Source organism: Sus scrofa, chromosome 7, assembly GCF_000003025.6.
Source record: "Sus scrofa isolate TJ Tabasco breed Duroc chromosome 7, Sscrofa11.1, whole genome shotgun sequence".
Classification (NCBI taxonomy): Eukaryota; Metazoa; Chordata; class Mammalia; order Artiodactyla; family Suidae; genus Sus; species Sus scrofa.
Window position 1 is genome coordinate 88,010,055 of NC_010449.5, and position 16,931 is coordinate 88,026,985.

The window sequence follows — 16,931 nt, forward strand, 5'->3', positions numbered from 1 at the left end:
ATGTCCTTCTCAGGGTAGCATATCTAGAGGCACACAGTGTGTATTTGTCTTTATTGGGGATATTTATTTTGATTACCTGGTCAAGGTGTTGGTAGATTTCTTCACTGAATAAATACTTTTTTTTTCTTCCTTGTAACTAATAAGCAGAGATACTTTAAGACAATGTAATGCTCTTGTTCCCCATCAGACTTTCCCCCTAGATTGAGCATTCATTGATATTTTTTGCCAGAATCAATCTCTCCCATTACGGTTGCCAAATGGTAATTTTACAACACTATCTTCACTTGGACCAGTCAGCCTTCATCATTCCTCTGTACCTCTGAGTTCTCCCTTTTCCTCTCTTTGTCTATTGTTAGTATGGACTCATGATTTCCTATTTTTTTTGTTTATAATTCACTACTGTTCTTAATTGACAATTTGGTCTAAAATTGTCCCAGATTTGGCCAGAGGAAGCTACTTCAATGTGCAGCATGTCCCCATCCTTTTTTGAGGTGGGTATTTCCTTATTTTTTTGTCAAAACAAAATGTTATGGTTACATCTTGTACATACCCTGACCTAGGACTGGAAACAGCCATTTCTTCGAGCAGTCTTGGTTCCTTTTAGTGAAGAATGGTATTGGTGACTGAGATCTGAGTGTTTGGTATGCTCATTACTACGGGGGTTCTCTCTGTGGTGTGAGCCTTTAGTGAAATTAAAAACCAGCTGCCCTAAGTTTCCAAAGGGTAGACTTTGCATTTCAGACAGTGGAAAAGCTGACTCAGTATTTGGTTGCTTTAAGAAATGGTTAGGCAAAGTGGTAAGTCAGTTTCCTATACTCTTGTATTTAAAGGTAAGAGTGAGGCTATTTGCATGACTGTCTGAATTACACAAGGACTCACACTGGAGTTATTCTTTTGGTATTATAAAATTGCCACTTCATGAAAGATAGTACTTTGGAGTAATGATAAATAATTAGTATTACTTACTGTCTTTGTTTCACTTTTCCCATATGAACATTGGGTGTAAATCTAGTCATTTTGGCAAACTAGGAAATTGATTTGGGAAAGGCCTGTAAAACTCTTTACTAAGATTCTTGAGTGAAAGCAAATTTTGTTATAATTTCATAATTCCTGGACCCTGTAAGAATATGCTTCTAAGTATTTGTATCTGCAAGATGTAAAAAGCAGCCTCAGAAATGTAACTTATTTTTTACCTTTTTCCTGCTGTATAGCACAGGGAACTGTATCTAGTCACTTGTGATGTAACATGATGGAGGATAATGTGAGAAAAAGAATGTGTGTGTGTATATATATATATGAATGACATACATATGACTGGGTCACATTGCTGTAGAGCAGAAATTGACAGAACATTGTAATCAACTATAACAGAAGAGATAAAAATCTTAAATTTTTTTTCACCTTTTAACTTTGAGTATCTGTTCATATAAATTATTTGAGAAATTGTTTTTTGGAAACTTATTTTTTAATTTTAAAAAATTTTTAGTGAAGTATGGTTGTGTTAATTTCAGACGTACAGCAAAGTGATTTGGTTATACATACATATACCTTTTTAACATTCTCTTCCATTATAGGTTATTTATTACAAGATATCGAGTATAGTTCCCTGTGCTATACAGTAGGTCCTTGTTGATTATCCAGTGTTTGCATAGTAGTGTGTATATTTTAATCCTAGACTTCGAATTGTTCCCCACCCCACATTTGGTAACCATACGTTTGTTTTCTATGTCTGAGTCTTATTTCTATTTTGTTAGTTTATTTATTTTTTTTTAGATTCCACTGGAAACTTATTTTCATGTAATTTGAAAAAATTTTTAAATTAAATTTACAGGAAAGTTTTAAGAAAAGTACAAAGAAATCTGATATGCCCTAAACCTAGATTTACAGACTATTAACATTCTACCTCATTTGTTTAATCATTATCTCTCATTCCCACCCCCCACCGCGAATCATTTGAGAGTAATTTGTAGACATGCTCCTTTACTCCAGATACTTCACTCTGTATTCCTTAAGAACAAGGATATCCTCTTACATAACCATGGCAAAATTACCAAAAACCAGGAAAAATTTAACATTGGTACAGTGTTAAATATGTAAACCTCGTTCAAATCTTGACACTTGTCCCATTAATGTCCTTCATAAACAGCAGTTCATTTTTATGGTTCAGGATCCAGTCCAGGATCATGATCATGTATTGCATTTAGTTGGAAAGTCTTTTCAGTCTCCTTTAATCTGGGGTAATACTTCAGTCTTTGTTTATTTTTTTCATTAGTGACATTTTTTGAAGCGTACTGGCTGGTTTTTTTAATAGAAGTCCTCTCAATTTGTGTTTGTTTGATGTTTTCTTCTGACTTAGCTTGAAGTTATGCACTTTTCATTAGGAACACTAAGTGATGCTGTGTCCTGGTAGGATCAAGAGACCGGTGATGATAGTTTCATTATTTGTGATGTTAACTTTTTTGTTTAATCACTTGATTTAGATGGTGTCTGCCAGGTTAACTTACCCCTTGTAATTTACAATTGAGCAGATAATTTTTATAAAATAATTTTTTTTACAATAATCCATCTTTATTTTTAAGAAAACCAAAAGCACGGAGTTAGTTAAAATTGGCCTCAACTAACTACCTCTTAGGAATAACTACTATTAGAGTTTTGGTGTTTCCTTTTCAAATGTCTGTTTTTGAGCAGCTGCTACTTACTGTTCTAAAGAGAGTATCTCAGTGAATAAAACATGCTCTCATGGGACTTAACATTTTGGTAAATAATAAGGGCTATCATTTATTTATTGAGATATAATTAACATATAACATTGTGTTAGTTTGAGGTGTACAACATAATGATTTGATATATACACATATTGCAGGATGATTACCATGAGTTTAGTTAACATCCATGACCACATATAGTTACAAATATTTTTCTTGTGATGAGAACAGTTTTTTCTTAATGAAAGGAGCTCTTTATTCCACGTCATCGGAACATATCAAATTTATTCTTAGCAACTTTCAAATGCACAATATAGTATTATTCACTAGTTAACTATAGTCATCATGCTATACATTGTATCTATTATAGCTCTTATTTATTGAACATTTATTATGTGCCATGCACTGCTATATGTGCTTTACTTTTATCAGTCATTTAATTAACAACCTTGTAAGGTTAAGTGTGACTGTTGCTCTTATGGCAGAGAATTTGGTATACCCCAGGTTAAACAGCTGGAAAAGTGGCATGCCATACTGTGCACAACTCAGGCAGAGACCATCTTTTTAACCATTGTGATATCCTTTTAACCATGTTATAAGGCAAGTTTGAAAGTTAGAAAACAAATTGACTTAAGGTGGCGATACTGTTGAACTCTTGGAGCAGAACTATGGGAGTGTTGCTGTCTGTAATCTGCGATGCTTTGTAATTGCCTAGGGTTTTCTCTTACAGCAAGCCCTCCACTCTCGCTCCTTGTAAGCAGTGACCTCTCTTGATTGGCCCTTCCTAAGGAAATTCTCTTACTTTCCCCTCTCCCTTTCTGCTGACCTGTTCTCAATGCTGTGATGGTTAAAAAGAAACAGAACTGTGATTTGCCAATTTCAGTGGTATAAATACTCCCATAATAGCTGATTTTAAGAAATCAGTGTCAGAGTTCCCATCGTGGCTCGGTGGTTAACAAATCCAACTAGGAACCATGAGGTTGCAGGTTCGATCCCTGGCCTTGCTCAGTGGGTTAAGGATCTGGCATTCCCGTGAGCTGTGGTGTAGATCTCAGACATGGCTCGGATCCCGAGTTGCTGTGGCTCTGGTGTAGGCCGGCAGCTACAGCTCTGATTAGATCCCTAACCTGGGAACTGCCATATGCCACAGGTGCGGCCCTAAAAAAGACAAAAAAAAAAAAAAAAAAACCAGAAAGAAAGAAAGAAATCAATGCCACATCACTGAACACAGAGTTGGCAAAAGATGTGGGTTAGGAAAAGATGTGCAGTAGGGCACCACCATAACATGCAGTAGATGTAAACCTCAGATAATAGAGTGACGTGGCAAACTAATTAAAACATGAGTCTTGAGTATTTATTACATCTCTTTTTAATTTATTTGTAAGCTCTTATCATTTACTTTTAATAATAACAACTAGCTTGGGAATTCCTGAAAATACGATGCATTCTCACAAGGCTCTGCTGACCAGCTCCAGCATACCACTGCAGTTATGAACATTTATTATCTTGCGCTGACTGGGCCCACCTTCACAAACCTGATGACTGACTCAGAGATCAGTGCTATCCCTTCTTTTAACATTCCTCCCATAAAACTCCTTAAGTGTCTCATTCCCCTAATCTCCATCTAACATCTTCCCTGTTTCCAAGGCCTTTTGTTTGTTCCTACACTGTGAGTCACTCTTTCCCATCCCTCAAATGCTTTTCTCTTTTCCATGTCATTTTTTCCCTAATCAAGGTGTGGTCCCCAGTTAAAGGAAGGCCCAAAACATAACTAATGTCTTGGGCCATGGAGAGTCTCTAGCAATATGTTACATCTAATGTAGAGAGAGAATCCTTGATCTAGAAAAGGAAGATCTATTCTTAAAATTCCAAGTTAGAAATCTAGGTAGAAATTTTTTTACTTATTAATAAGTACATAAAGGTGACTATAGTATTATCAGTACAGGTTATTTACTGTATAAATAGTTGAAGATGGGGAGCTGAGAGTCTAGCTACCATTTACAACCATGTAATGATTGGTGGAATTTAGATTACAGTACCTTTATATTTTGAGAATCACCTGTACTTACAAAATGAGGTCTAATATAAATTGTCTTTTCCATTTCTTGTGTCTCGCAAAACTAATTAGGACCCTAGAAAAACTGTCAGGTTCAATGATCCATTTCTCATTAATAGAGAAACATGGAATTTTCTTTATAAGGGTAGCACTCTGTTTCTTGAGTTCAGATTACTAGCAAAATGGAGATGTAGATGCATTCTGTTCCTTGGGTTGGATCAAACTAAAATTTCAATCAAGAATTTCTGGTCATGGCTCAGTGGTAATGAACCTGACCAGTATCCATGAGGGTGCAGGTTTGATCCCTGGCCTTGATTAGTGGGTTAAAGATCTGGTATTGCCACGAGCTGTGGTGTAGGTCACAGATGAGGCTTGGATCCTGCGTTGCTGTGGTGTAGGCCGGCAGCTGTAGCTCTGATTAGACCCCTAGCCTGGGGACCTCCATATGCCGTGGGTATGGCCCGAAAAAGCAAGAAGTAAAAAAAAAAAAAAAAAAAAAAAAGTGTCTTGAAAATTGCCTTTGTTAAGTAAAGTTCATCTGTTGTAATAAAAAACACTTCAGACTTGTTAACTGGGCAGCCAGATTAATTTTATTGTTTATTCCTTGGGGCTTGTTCTTCCCCTGTGAAGCAGCAGCATTTGCTGGGTATTCCTCAGGGAGGATGTGATCAAAGCAACCACCTCAGCAGAAATTGCTTGTGTAGATCTGTTTTTTATTTTTTAATCACCACTCTGCTCAAATAACTTTTTAAGGCCGTCTCAAGTAATTCTAAATGCCTGGTACTACTGCAGTAAGATAGGAGTCACGTGGCTGAAATGCAGAGTAATGTTTATTGTTTGCTCCCAGCGGCTCTGTCAGAGTGTGGAGAATTCTCCTTCAAGGAAAGCAGGTACTTTAATTCCAAGTGCTTTTGAAACCTAAATTTCAAGTGAGTTTGAAGTGAGGGAGGCGTTTGTGTTCCCTTCTATTTAATATTTTGGGTAGTTGGCTTAACATTAAAAAAATATGTATTAAACAAAGCTATGAAAGCAATTTATTTATTTATTTTTATTTTATTTTTATATTTTTGGTCTTTTGCTATTTCTTGGGCTGCTCCCGCGGCATATGGAGGTTCCCAGGCTAGGGGTCTAATCAGAGCTGTAGCAGCTGGCCTACACCAGAGCCACAGCAATACAGGATCCAAGCCACGTCTGCAACCTACACCACAGCTCACGGCAACGCCGGATCGTTAACCCACTGAGCAAGGGCAGGGACCGAACCCGCAACCTCATGGTTCCTAGTCGGATTCGTTAACCACTGCGCCACGATGGGAACTCCACAATTTAAATCTATTTGGTTTTGCCTTAGGAGTGAAAAAAAAAAGGTTGATACTGAAAGCTTTATTAAAAGGATTATTAGCCATCTCTTCTGACCCCCAGGTCTCACTGGTCTTTTGGGCACAAAGACTCCTGGCAAGATTTTGGGTCTCCTCAGGAAATTGTTGATCTTGAAAAGAAGGATATTTTCTTAGAATTCCAGGTTAGATATATAAGTGAAAACTTTTTTTCTTCTGTAGAAGTCTATGTTGTAACTAGTTCAGGCTTGCAAGTCCTATAGTCTTATTTCCAATCACTCAATTCATCTGTGGCCAATTGTATTGCACAAGTATCCGTGGACACTGTGTAAACAAAAGGGTGTGACTGTATTCCAATAAAACTTTATTTATAGATGCTGAAATTTAAAGTCATAAAATTTTCACATGTTAACAGATAATTTTTCTTTTGATTCTTTTCAGCCACTTAATGTCATAAACAAGCAGAGGGGCTGGATTTGGCCTGTGGCTCATAGTTTGCCAACCTGTGCTTTAAAAGATGAAACTTTAAAACTTTATACCTTTTTCTCAGCTTGAGTCATAAACAAGCAGAGGGGCTGGATTTGGCCTGTGGCTCATAGTTTGCCAACCTGTGCTTTAAAAGATGAAACTTTATACCTTTTTTAAGGTTATAGTCAATATCTTGAGAAATTGATTCTCCTCATATGTGCTACAGACATTTTGACTGGTTGTGGTTTATCATGCCAAAGAATATTCAAACATTTTACCAGTCTAAGATTTTCAAAAATGTTTCCAAGATAGGAAATTATATACACAAGCCCTAAAGTATAATTCTAAGTAGTGCCTGAAGTCCATGATAATTCTGTTTCACCAGCTGTGCTGTTCCTTGCGTTAGGGTGCTTGGGAGCTTTCCATTTCAGCAGTCCTACTAAGTTACAGCTTATTTGTGGTTGATTCTGACTTCTTAAAACAGATTGGAATCCCTCCCATCTACAAGGCACTGCACAGGGCCCTGGGAATAAAGTAAGAGAGAGACACTCAGGGCTATGGGAAATATTTTGAAGATGGTTTTCAGAATCTACCTGTTACAGCATTTCTATTACTAGACCTGATCCCAACTTTGGCTTGATGATTTTTTGTTTTCATTATTTAGTGAAACACTACCTGCTGCTCCATTATGCTGCTGGCCATTAAGTTGTGGCCAAAGGGTGGCTTGGTTCTCTAATAGGCTTTATTATTGCTGAAGTAGAAAGGGGAAAAAAAAAAATGCTGTAAGTAATGAGAATTCTCTCCCCTATTTAATGTTAAAATGGCCTGGCTTTCTCAAAATTGGATTTTTCATAGTGCATTAAGATTTACACAATGCTTAACCTCAGTGCTTTAAAATCTTTTGTTTATGGTTACAGCATGAACTAATAATGTTTATGATTGGGAGAATGGTAATTAGGGCCGTATTTCATACAATAAATTTAATTTAGCCACTGGCTTCAATTTTTAAAAATTAATGTATAAAAACTGCTAAAAGAAAGTGCAGATGAAGGACAGAGATGCCTTAACTTCTAAATAGTTGCAAAGTCATGGGCAGAGTTAGTGGCACAAAATTAATGTCGATTCCATGGGCTTAATGGAGCAGTGGATAAAGAAAAGTAATGATTCCAGATGGTCAGGAAACACAAATTGTTGGAAAAGTAACCCTCCCATCCTGATAGATTAAGAATATTATCATAGGAGTTCCTGTTATGGCTCAGTGATTAACGAATCCGACTAGGAACCATAAGGTTGCGGGCTCGATCCCTGGCCATGCTCAGTGGGTTAAGGATCCGGCGTTGCCATGAGCCGTGATGTAGATAGCAGATGCGGCTTGGATCCCAAGTTGCTGTGGCTGTGGTGTAGGCTGGCAGCTGCAGCTCTGATTGGACCCTTAGCCTGGGAACCTCGATATGCCACGGGTGCGGCCCTAGAAAAGACAAAATAAATAAATAAATAAAAAGATATTATCATAGACTGAGAGGTGAGTATGTTTCAAGCGTTCTCACATATTAGCTGTAGGAGGAGAAAGTATTATCTCCATTTATACAGTCAAGGAAACAGATTTAGAGGATTTAAGTAAAGTCTTTGTAGATGGAGATAAACCCAGATTTGTCTGGAACCCAAGCCTATACTCTTTGCAGCCTACCCCTTCCAGGCCAGCTCTGTTGGAGGCTCTCCACGTTTGTCAGAGGATGTGTGGACTTGGCAGTAATTTGTGGGATGTAGAAGTTAAAGAACTATTGCTGCAGCTGGAACACAGAGGTTAAGGGGCACTCTCAGTATAATAAGGATGTAACTATTTAATATACTTCCTCCATCCTCTCTGCCTTATTTTTGGATTTTCCTGGAATTTTTACAGAGCTTTCTTAGGGAGCTCTTTTACATTCTTCTAAAAACTTCTTCAAGTAAACATACTGTTATCTCGATGGTTACTGATTTGTCTAGCCACCCCCAGTGAAATGTAACCTTAAAGAGGACATCTTCTTTTCAGGTTGTTTTGTGTTCTCAGTGCCTCAGATACTTTCTGGAACATAAATGCTCAGTCAGTGTTTATATTTGTGTAAACGTACTAGAATGGGCACAGTTTAGATGATTTTCCCTTAAATTTGATGTTCCGAAAAGAGAGGACCCCCCCCCCCCCAAAGGAACCTTACTAATTAACGTAAACTGGCTTTATTCTCCTCCTTTCCTAGGGTGATTGTGTTGTTACTGTACTGCTCGCTGAAGAAGACAAAGTTGAGGAGGATGTAGTTTTTTACTTGGTATTTTCGGGTTCCACCCTCCATCACTGTACAAGTACTCGGAAGGTCAGTTCTGATACTCTGGAGACCATTGCTCCCGGTAAGTATTTGAGTGAAATCGTTACTTCAACTTTACTTTTATTCTGTATTCATTAGTATAGAGTGATAGGAAAAATGAATCAGAGTGATAGAACTATTGTTAGATCTTTTTAAAAATACATTTTAAAATAAAGTATTTTGCTTATTTCTTGCTTGTTCCCCCCAAATCTGAGCCTAACCAGAAATAATTGAAATAAAATGGTGTCATAAATTGAAGGCAGTAATTAGGATCAGCAAAAATATTAATTTATTGGAATGTTGAGGAAAAAACACATTTGGAAGATAAAGGTTCTCATGTGGTTACTATGATATGACTGCAGATTTGATTCTGAATACCATAGTGACAAAAGCAAAGGTGAAACACAGTTGGTAAAGCATTCCTCAGTATCTGTGAGGGAAAGACTTCAAAAATCTTCTGTAAAAGTTCAAGTTTCCCCTAATTAACACTTATGGTTCCTGGTGAAATGAATACTTAATAACTGTTGCACTTATAAGTTTAACAGAATTAAAAGGAAAATGCTTACTTATTAAAAAATCTTTACAAAGTTATTAAGTCATTGCTACTTCCACCAGAAACAACTGATAAAACTGATGACCATCTCTTGACCTATCCAGGCATCTGGAGGTGTATTGATTCGTGTTTGGAAATGAACCTTGCTTCAAAGTTAATAATTGACCAATTTTGATCAGAATACAAAAGAGGGAACCCTTAACTGTCAACTGTGTTAACAGTTGAACCATTTGCCCTTAGAGAATAAACTGATTTTAGTTCTTATTGAACTATTTCCTGTTACCAGTGTTTCTATATAATACTGATTCTACTTTGTTGCAGTACGTGTAAAAAGAGATTAGTTTATGAAGCACTTTAGATATCTGGTCTTGCTGGTATTGGATTAGATTGCCAGTTTTTTGTTGCCGTTTTACGTAAATAACTTCATGTCTGATACCTCTAAATCCTGGAAATTATATCACATTCAGGAACTGAGATTATGATATTTGAAAGTTGTATTTATCCTCCTACTTGACAAAAGTGGGTTGAAAATATGGGATTTTAAGATTCTTGTTAATAAGTCTTTTGTATATTTTTCACTTTTGGGGATAGAAAATTTAGCAAGGAGTTCTGGGTATGTACTGATTTTTAAGAGTATTAAGCATCCTTCTCTGAAACTGAAAGCTCCAGTCTTGTTTCCTGTAATGTATATCATGTCAGAAAGGCTGATCTGGAGCTTGAGGTCCACTTTCTAGCAGGTGCCACCGAGCATCACCACTGTAGACATTTACTGTGTATGGGGGATGGTGAGAAACAGCTACTCAATTAGGCAGGGTCAGTCAGTCCCTGACTGTGCTCTTTATTAGAAAGGAAGAGAGGTAATTTTGATAAACTTATCTTTTTCTGAATTAAAAATGCTTCAAGAGTTTAAAGTGTGTGTGTGTCTGTGTAGCATATATCTAGAGAGTAGGAGGGAGCATATAAGTGGATATGAGGAGAATGTAAGAGGAGGGACAGCTATTACAAGGATATAGCCCTGTACCCTCACTTCATCCTCTGGCACAAGTACCAGGAGAGTCCAGCCTCTTGGTGGAGAGGATGCGCCTGGCACCTCTTAGACCTTCAGTGGCAAGGTACTTAAATGAAAGTGGGCTGTAGGTAGTCACTCTCCTGGGATCCACAAATCCATTGCACTTGTTTGACAGACAGGAACTCTAGGTTTGTACCAGATCCTTGTATACTGTCCCCAGCCTACTGTTCTGAACCCTAGTTCTTTTGCCTTGCTTTTGGTCTGACCTCTTTAATATATGTCAGTAACCCCCCCCTTACCAGCCCCACCCATCTCTGGGTATCCTTTTGTACTTATCAATTCTGAGTACCCTAATCCTGCTGACCCCAGCCAACGAGAATGAATATTGTATTCTGCTGTTCCCCTGTAATTTGTTCGGAATCCTCAGTAATCATCCCTGACCCATTTGATTGGGGTTTGGGGGATGAGTCATAGAAGCTGACTTCTCCTAATTTTCCATTAATCAGCTCTTCTCCCCTCAAATTATGATCTTACGTATTTGCCATATTCTCACAGCCTGTCCCCTTTGCCCCTGAGTGGCTTGAATATTCTGCTAGCCCCCTGATTTCGGTCACGCTGTTGCATGAGGTCCCACATCACAACAGAGGTGACAAGGATTAAAGTCCTTGAAAAGACCCTCTTGTACAAACAAGCAAGCCAAATGAAGAGTAAGGCAACACGTAAGCCTTTGATACGTATGCAGGGATACTAGTGAGCCTCTCTTCTTGGTGGAGTTAAGCTCTGTTGTTCTTTTGAAACAAAGGAGATTTCTGAAGGGCCATTACTGATCTAGTCATCATTTGCGAGACTTTTCTGTTCACTTGTCTTTTCAATTGCTGTTTGGATTGATTCAGTAGTTGTGGGAGGTGGTGGTGAGTAGAAATGGGGAGATTTGGGGGGGGTTAAGGTAGTTTTGAATTTCTTGTTTATATCATGGAGTTAATATATTTGTGTAGAATTAAATTGCCTTAAAAATCTGGGGAATTTCTTTGACTTGTTCCTTACTTTGCTTGAGGTGTTTACTCAGATCACCTTCTCAGTGAGGCCTTCCCTGATCTATCCACCTTATAAAAATATACAACTGCCTCCTCTTCACACTTGCTGTTCCCCTTCCCTGCTTTATTTTTCTCCATTGCACTTTTCAACTTCTAACACATTATATTTGTGACTATTTTGTTAACTGATGTATTCTGAGAAGGCTTTTTCTGTGAATTCCTACTGCTTGATGGGACTGTGTTTCCGCCATGTTGAAACTCATTCTGGTTCTCAGAAGCCACACACACCCCCCTTTCTTTTGAAAACTGCAAAAGGATTCTCTGGCTTCTTGAATTGAATTTTCAGCTTGGGGGCAGGAGTCTATTCTCTTTACAGAGCTACCTCTGATGATTCCTGTACATCAGTTAGCAGTGTTTTTTTTTTTTTTTTTTTTTTTTTTTTTTGTCTTTTTTTGCTATTTCTTGGGCCACTCCCGCGGCATATGGAGGTTCCCAGGCTAGGGGTCGAATCAGAGCTGTAGCCACCGGCCTACACCAGAGCCACAGCAACTCGGGATCCGAGCCACATCTGCGACCTACACCATAGGTCACGGCAACGCCAGATCGTTAACCCGCTGAGCAAGGGCAGGGACCGAACCCACAACCTCATGGTTCCCAGTCGGATTCGTTAACCACTGCGCCACAACGGGAACTCCAGTTAACAGTGTTGATAGGCTTTGGTTTCCTGTTTGCTGAGGGCTGTGTCAGATTAGTCCAGATTCCTCATGGAAAGTCTGTACTTGTCTTGGGCATCCCAGTTACTGGGTAAGTGTGCACAGTCTCTTGGCAGCAACTGCTGCTGGGAGAGATGCCCCTGTATCCTTTCTGTTGCTGTGTGAGGCTGGCCCCGCAGTTCCTGGTTGTTTTGCTCACTATGGGAAGAAAAAGGGCTTTGTGTCTTGATCTTGTTTTTAATGTCATGTTTTATCTAGCTTGTTGGCTTTGATTTTTGAGTTCTCCTTGTGTTTTACTGTCAGTGTTCTGTAACGTTTTAGTTTTTACTAAAACTAGATGATTGATTGACGTCCTAAAGACAGTCTGTATCCTTTTATTATTTGCGTTGGTGGGGAGATGAGACTTTTTTTTTTAGATGACGCATTTCTTAGTAATCACCTCAAAAATCCCTCCTTGGCTTTAGATACAGAGATTATAGTCCATTTTCCCCCTTTTTTCATATTTTCTCACCCTTTTGCTTGTTTTCTGATGAGAAGCTTACAATGAGTTAAGTATGTATATTTAGTTATAAAGAAATTGCAAAGGCTTTGTTATTGTTGTTGTTGTTGGTGTCGTTGTCTTTTGTCTTTTTAGAGCTGCACCTTCAGCATATGGAGGTTCCCAGGCTAGGGGTCCAATCCAAGCTGTTGCTGCCGGCCACTGCCACAGCCATAGCCACGCCAGATCCAAGCCGAGTCTGCAGCCTACACCACAGCTCACGGCAACACTGGATCCTTAACCTGCTAAGCGAGGCCATGGATTGAACCTGAAAACTCATGGTTCCTAGTCGGATTTGTTTCTGCTGTGCCATGATGGGAACTCTGTAAAGGCTTTTTAAAGTAATTACTTCTTGCCTTCCCACCATAGAAAGCCTGTAGACATAATAAGTCTCCCCCTTTTAAAAATGAAATTATATTAAGTGTAGTAACATCTTAGGGCACAGTTACTTGGAGGCTTTATGAGCCTTTGTTTTTTATGTGTGTGTGTTTTGTTTGTTTGTTTGTTTTTCTGTCTTTTAGGGCAACACCCATGGCATATGAAGATTCCCAGGTTAGGAGTCAAATCGGAGCTGTAGCCTCCGGCCTACGCCACAGCCACAGCAACGTGGGATCTGAGCCACATCTGTGACTTATACCACAGCTCACGGCAACTTCAGATCCTTAACCCACCGAACGAGGCCAGGGATCGAACCCACGTCCTCATGGATACAAGGTGGGTTCATTAACCACTGAGCCACGACAGGAACTCCTTTATGAGCCTTTGAATTGTTTGACTGCTTTACAGTGAGCATGTTATTAACACACATAGTAATTTTTAATAAAAGCATAGTGAAGACTTTGAAAACAGTGTCTTCTCTTTTGAAAATAAAGCTGTATCTTTGTGTAATTAACACTAGACAAAGACAAACAAGTTTTATAATAAAATACTTAAAATATCTATGAATTGGTTGATTTAAGAATATAATTTGCTGTGAAGTACAGCCTGATGTGAAAATATCTCTCTAAAGAGAAAAGGTGTTGCCTTTGTAATAAATGAAAATAAAATGTCTCTGTTTTCTTCTCTTCATATAGAATAAATCTAACCCCAGATCTCATTTTAATTAAATAGCGCTTTTTCTCTAGAGTTGAGGCTGAGAGGTTTTCTTTAAAAGACTATAGAACTGGCAAGTAGCATAAGTATATCTGAGTATCCTTGGAAGATAATTCTTGGGGGGGATATGAGGTTCTCTCTTACTGTGCTCATTTTCCTTAAATAAATGTGTGTTTAGACCAAGCACGTATTAATTGTAGAATGGAAAATGAGACAAGATTTTTTGGTAGATGCTGCCTACAATTTTTGTGAAAGGCTTTAGTGCAGAATTTTTCATAAAACAAAATCTTTTTCTTCTTCAGTATTGTAGAATTCACAGCAAGAGTTCTTATTTGACGGAAAAACTGTAAACATTCGTTGACCCCAAATTTGACTCATCTCTTTTGTATTTTTCTTTTCCATTTCACTCATCGGAGACAAGGTACTATATAAAGTAGATCTGTTATCAAAATAAAAAAAGAAAAAAATATATTTTGCATCATCAGAAGTCCTTTGGGGCCTAATTAAAAATCAGTGCTTACAGCTCAAGTCTCAGCAAGAAGTCCTGTGGTTTCTAGCAAGCAGCAGATGTCTAGAGATTGTCAAATCGACTAACATGTTTGAAAAGAAGTTCTTGGTTTTTAACTGGACTGATCAGAGAATTCTGGTGCCCTCTCTCTCTGCCAAAGGGATCAGTTATTTTTTTTATTTCTTTTTTTTGGTTTGTTTTTTGTGATCAGTTATTTTTTAATGGGTATTTTCTAACCATCTCCCTATTCTAAAATACTCTTTCTATAAAGGCTATCTCTAGGCAGACATGGTTTGATGTTTTAAAAGACTTAAATTACTGTTCCAGTGCTAGTCAGTATATATAGCGGCTATCCTGGTAAAACATACTAAGAAGGGAAGTGTATCTGCTGTCTACTGTCCTTTTGTAATGCCTATATGGAAATTGTGGTATACCTCATCACTTGGGATCTATAGGCACAGCCCTAGAAATGAGCACATGCATTACAGTAGGGCCAGTATCCTCCCAAGGGGTCAGAATTGGTTCTTGGGGGAGGGGTTAAAAAGTCTTATACTTTATATATAAAGCACAGGTATGTGTGGTATATCTGTGGTGTTAAAATTTTATGGGTCGGGGTGGCAGATAGAGAAAAACCTTTGAAAAGGCTCCTTGGGGGTTGACAGTGAATAAAAGGTTGAGATACACTGCCTTAGAGTAATAAGCTGGATTATTACAGGTCAGATTTTTCCTTAACATTAATTAGTCCCCCCCCCCAAATGTACATGATTCCTCTGTCAGCTCTTTTTCTCTCTCTACTTAAATGCTCCTATATACACTTTGTACATATACCAGATTTTCACATCTACCTTTAGACCACTGAAAACTATAGCAATAGATGAATACTTTTGCACATAACCCTATCTCCTATTAAAGTGTGAGTCTGAAGACTGAAAATTTCCTTTAACCCTACATAGTCACTCCAATGGGAGGAAAAAGACCAAATTCTTAAATACTTTGATGCCAAACTGAGGTAGTAAAAGGCATTATTTTTATATTTTCCACCATGATTACTGATGGAGCCTTTCTTGTAGAAGATGATCAGATGGGACTGGGCTTGGCTGGCCCAGCAAGCGCTTTCAAGGTTCGTTTTTGGATAGTTAGTGAAACAAAGTCCCATTTGTTCCATCCTCAAAAGAGAAGGCCAGGATGGGATGTATGCCACTTTTAGCCTAATAGGAAATGAAGTAATTCTTGGGTCATGCTTTAGCAGCTTTGTTTATTTGCAGCAATATTTCGTTTCCATGGGTACGGGTGCCTCATACAGTGATAAGGAGCCTCAAAAAAGCTCTCTGACCTCAGGAGCACACACCTCCTGACCTGTGCGCTTAAAAAAGGTTTGGATTAGATACTTTTAAGAGGACCATCAGCAGTTAAATTTTTGGTTCTCATGTAGGTGCTCCTGCTTGTGCTTTGTTTATATGGCATTCTTCCCCTTGCCTTTATTTTTTTTTGGTTCTGCAGTGTCTAAGGGCAGTGTATAGCTCAGAAGCTATGTTGGGCCCTGCTGCAGAAGTTCTTGGTAGAGTATTAGGGATGTTTTCCTTGAGTCACCTGAACAGGAGCATTTTAGTAGCTAACAATCATAATAAAGTACCAGTTTTAGATGCTTGATTTATGCCAGGTGCTTTGTGTACAGCCATCTCTGATTTTTTTTTTTTTTTTTAGCAATCCGGAAGGCTAGTGGTAGTCTCATTTTGCGCACAAGACACACAGGCTTCAGGATCGTGTGTTTTTCAGGGTAACTAGCCTGTCTGCAATGGAGGTGAGATGCAAACCTGGTATTTTCTGATTCTGTGGCTAATTGTCAGCATACCTCAGGGCTCCTTACAATTCACTCAGTTAGGGTCAGATTTCCTACCCCATAATTTACTTCAAATTTATGTTTTAAATCAACTGAACCTGGTTGTGGGATAAATTCAGAAGTTAGTTTTGAAAAGTGGAACTAAAGTTTAGCCTCTGTTTCTTTAACCGTTCATCTCTCTCCTCCCCTGTGTCAGTTCTCTTGGGGGTATTTCCCTCAGAAGAAGCTCAGGAAAATTTTCAGAACTTCCTCTTTTAAAAGGACTTGTGATTATTATTTTCTTTCTTTGTTACCAGGAAATTTAGTGGGAAAGAAAAACACCATGGAACTAGCTGAAAACCTTACAACTCCTCTTTTGTTTTCATGAAAAAAGAAGTTAAGTTGTAGTTGCTATGTCAAATCAGATATGGTTTCCCATCCCCATGTTTTTGCCCTAAAGATGTAGACATCATTGATTCCTTGCATTTCGTCTGTACAAAGGCAGGCATAAGACTAATGGTTTCTGAAAATATCATGTCTCTAGAGCTAATTTATGGTAGTAAGAGATAACTATGTGTGTAGATGTGATTTCAGTTTTATTAATGGTCCATATTAACCTTTGTGTGTTTTTTTTTTTTTTTTTCCTAGATGCTTTATCTGAAAAGTTGTAGGGATTAAAATATAATCCTGTGGACCACTTGAGCCTAGTAGAAAACCTGAATGTGAGAGAGTGTCTCCACCAGCCTCATGTGGTGGATTTCCA

At 38.2% G+C, this 16,931-nt stretch overlaps 1 protein-coding gene across 1 annotated transcript in view; it reads left to right on the plus strand.

Annotated features, from left to right (window-relative positions):
• Window positions 1–16,931, plus strand: part of AKAP13 (A-kinase anchoring protein 13) — a 333,471-nt gene that overhangs the window by 120,671 nt on the left and 195,869 nt on the right. The window contains exon 3 of the mRNA XM_021099912.1: window positions 8,798–8,945. Coding sequence (XP_020955571.1) covers window positions 8,798–8,945 — 148 coding nt within the window. The remainder of the gene's footprint in view (window positions 1–8,797; window positions 8,946–16,931) is intronic.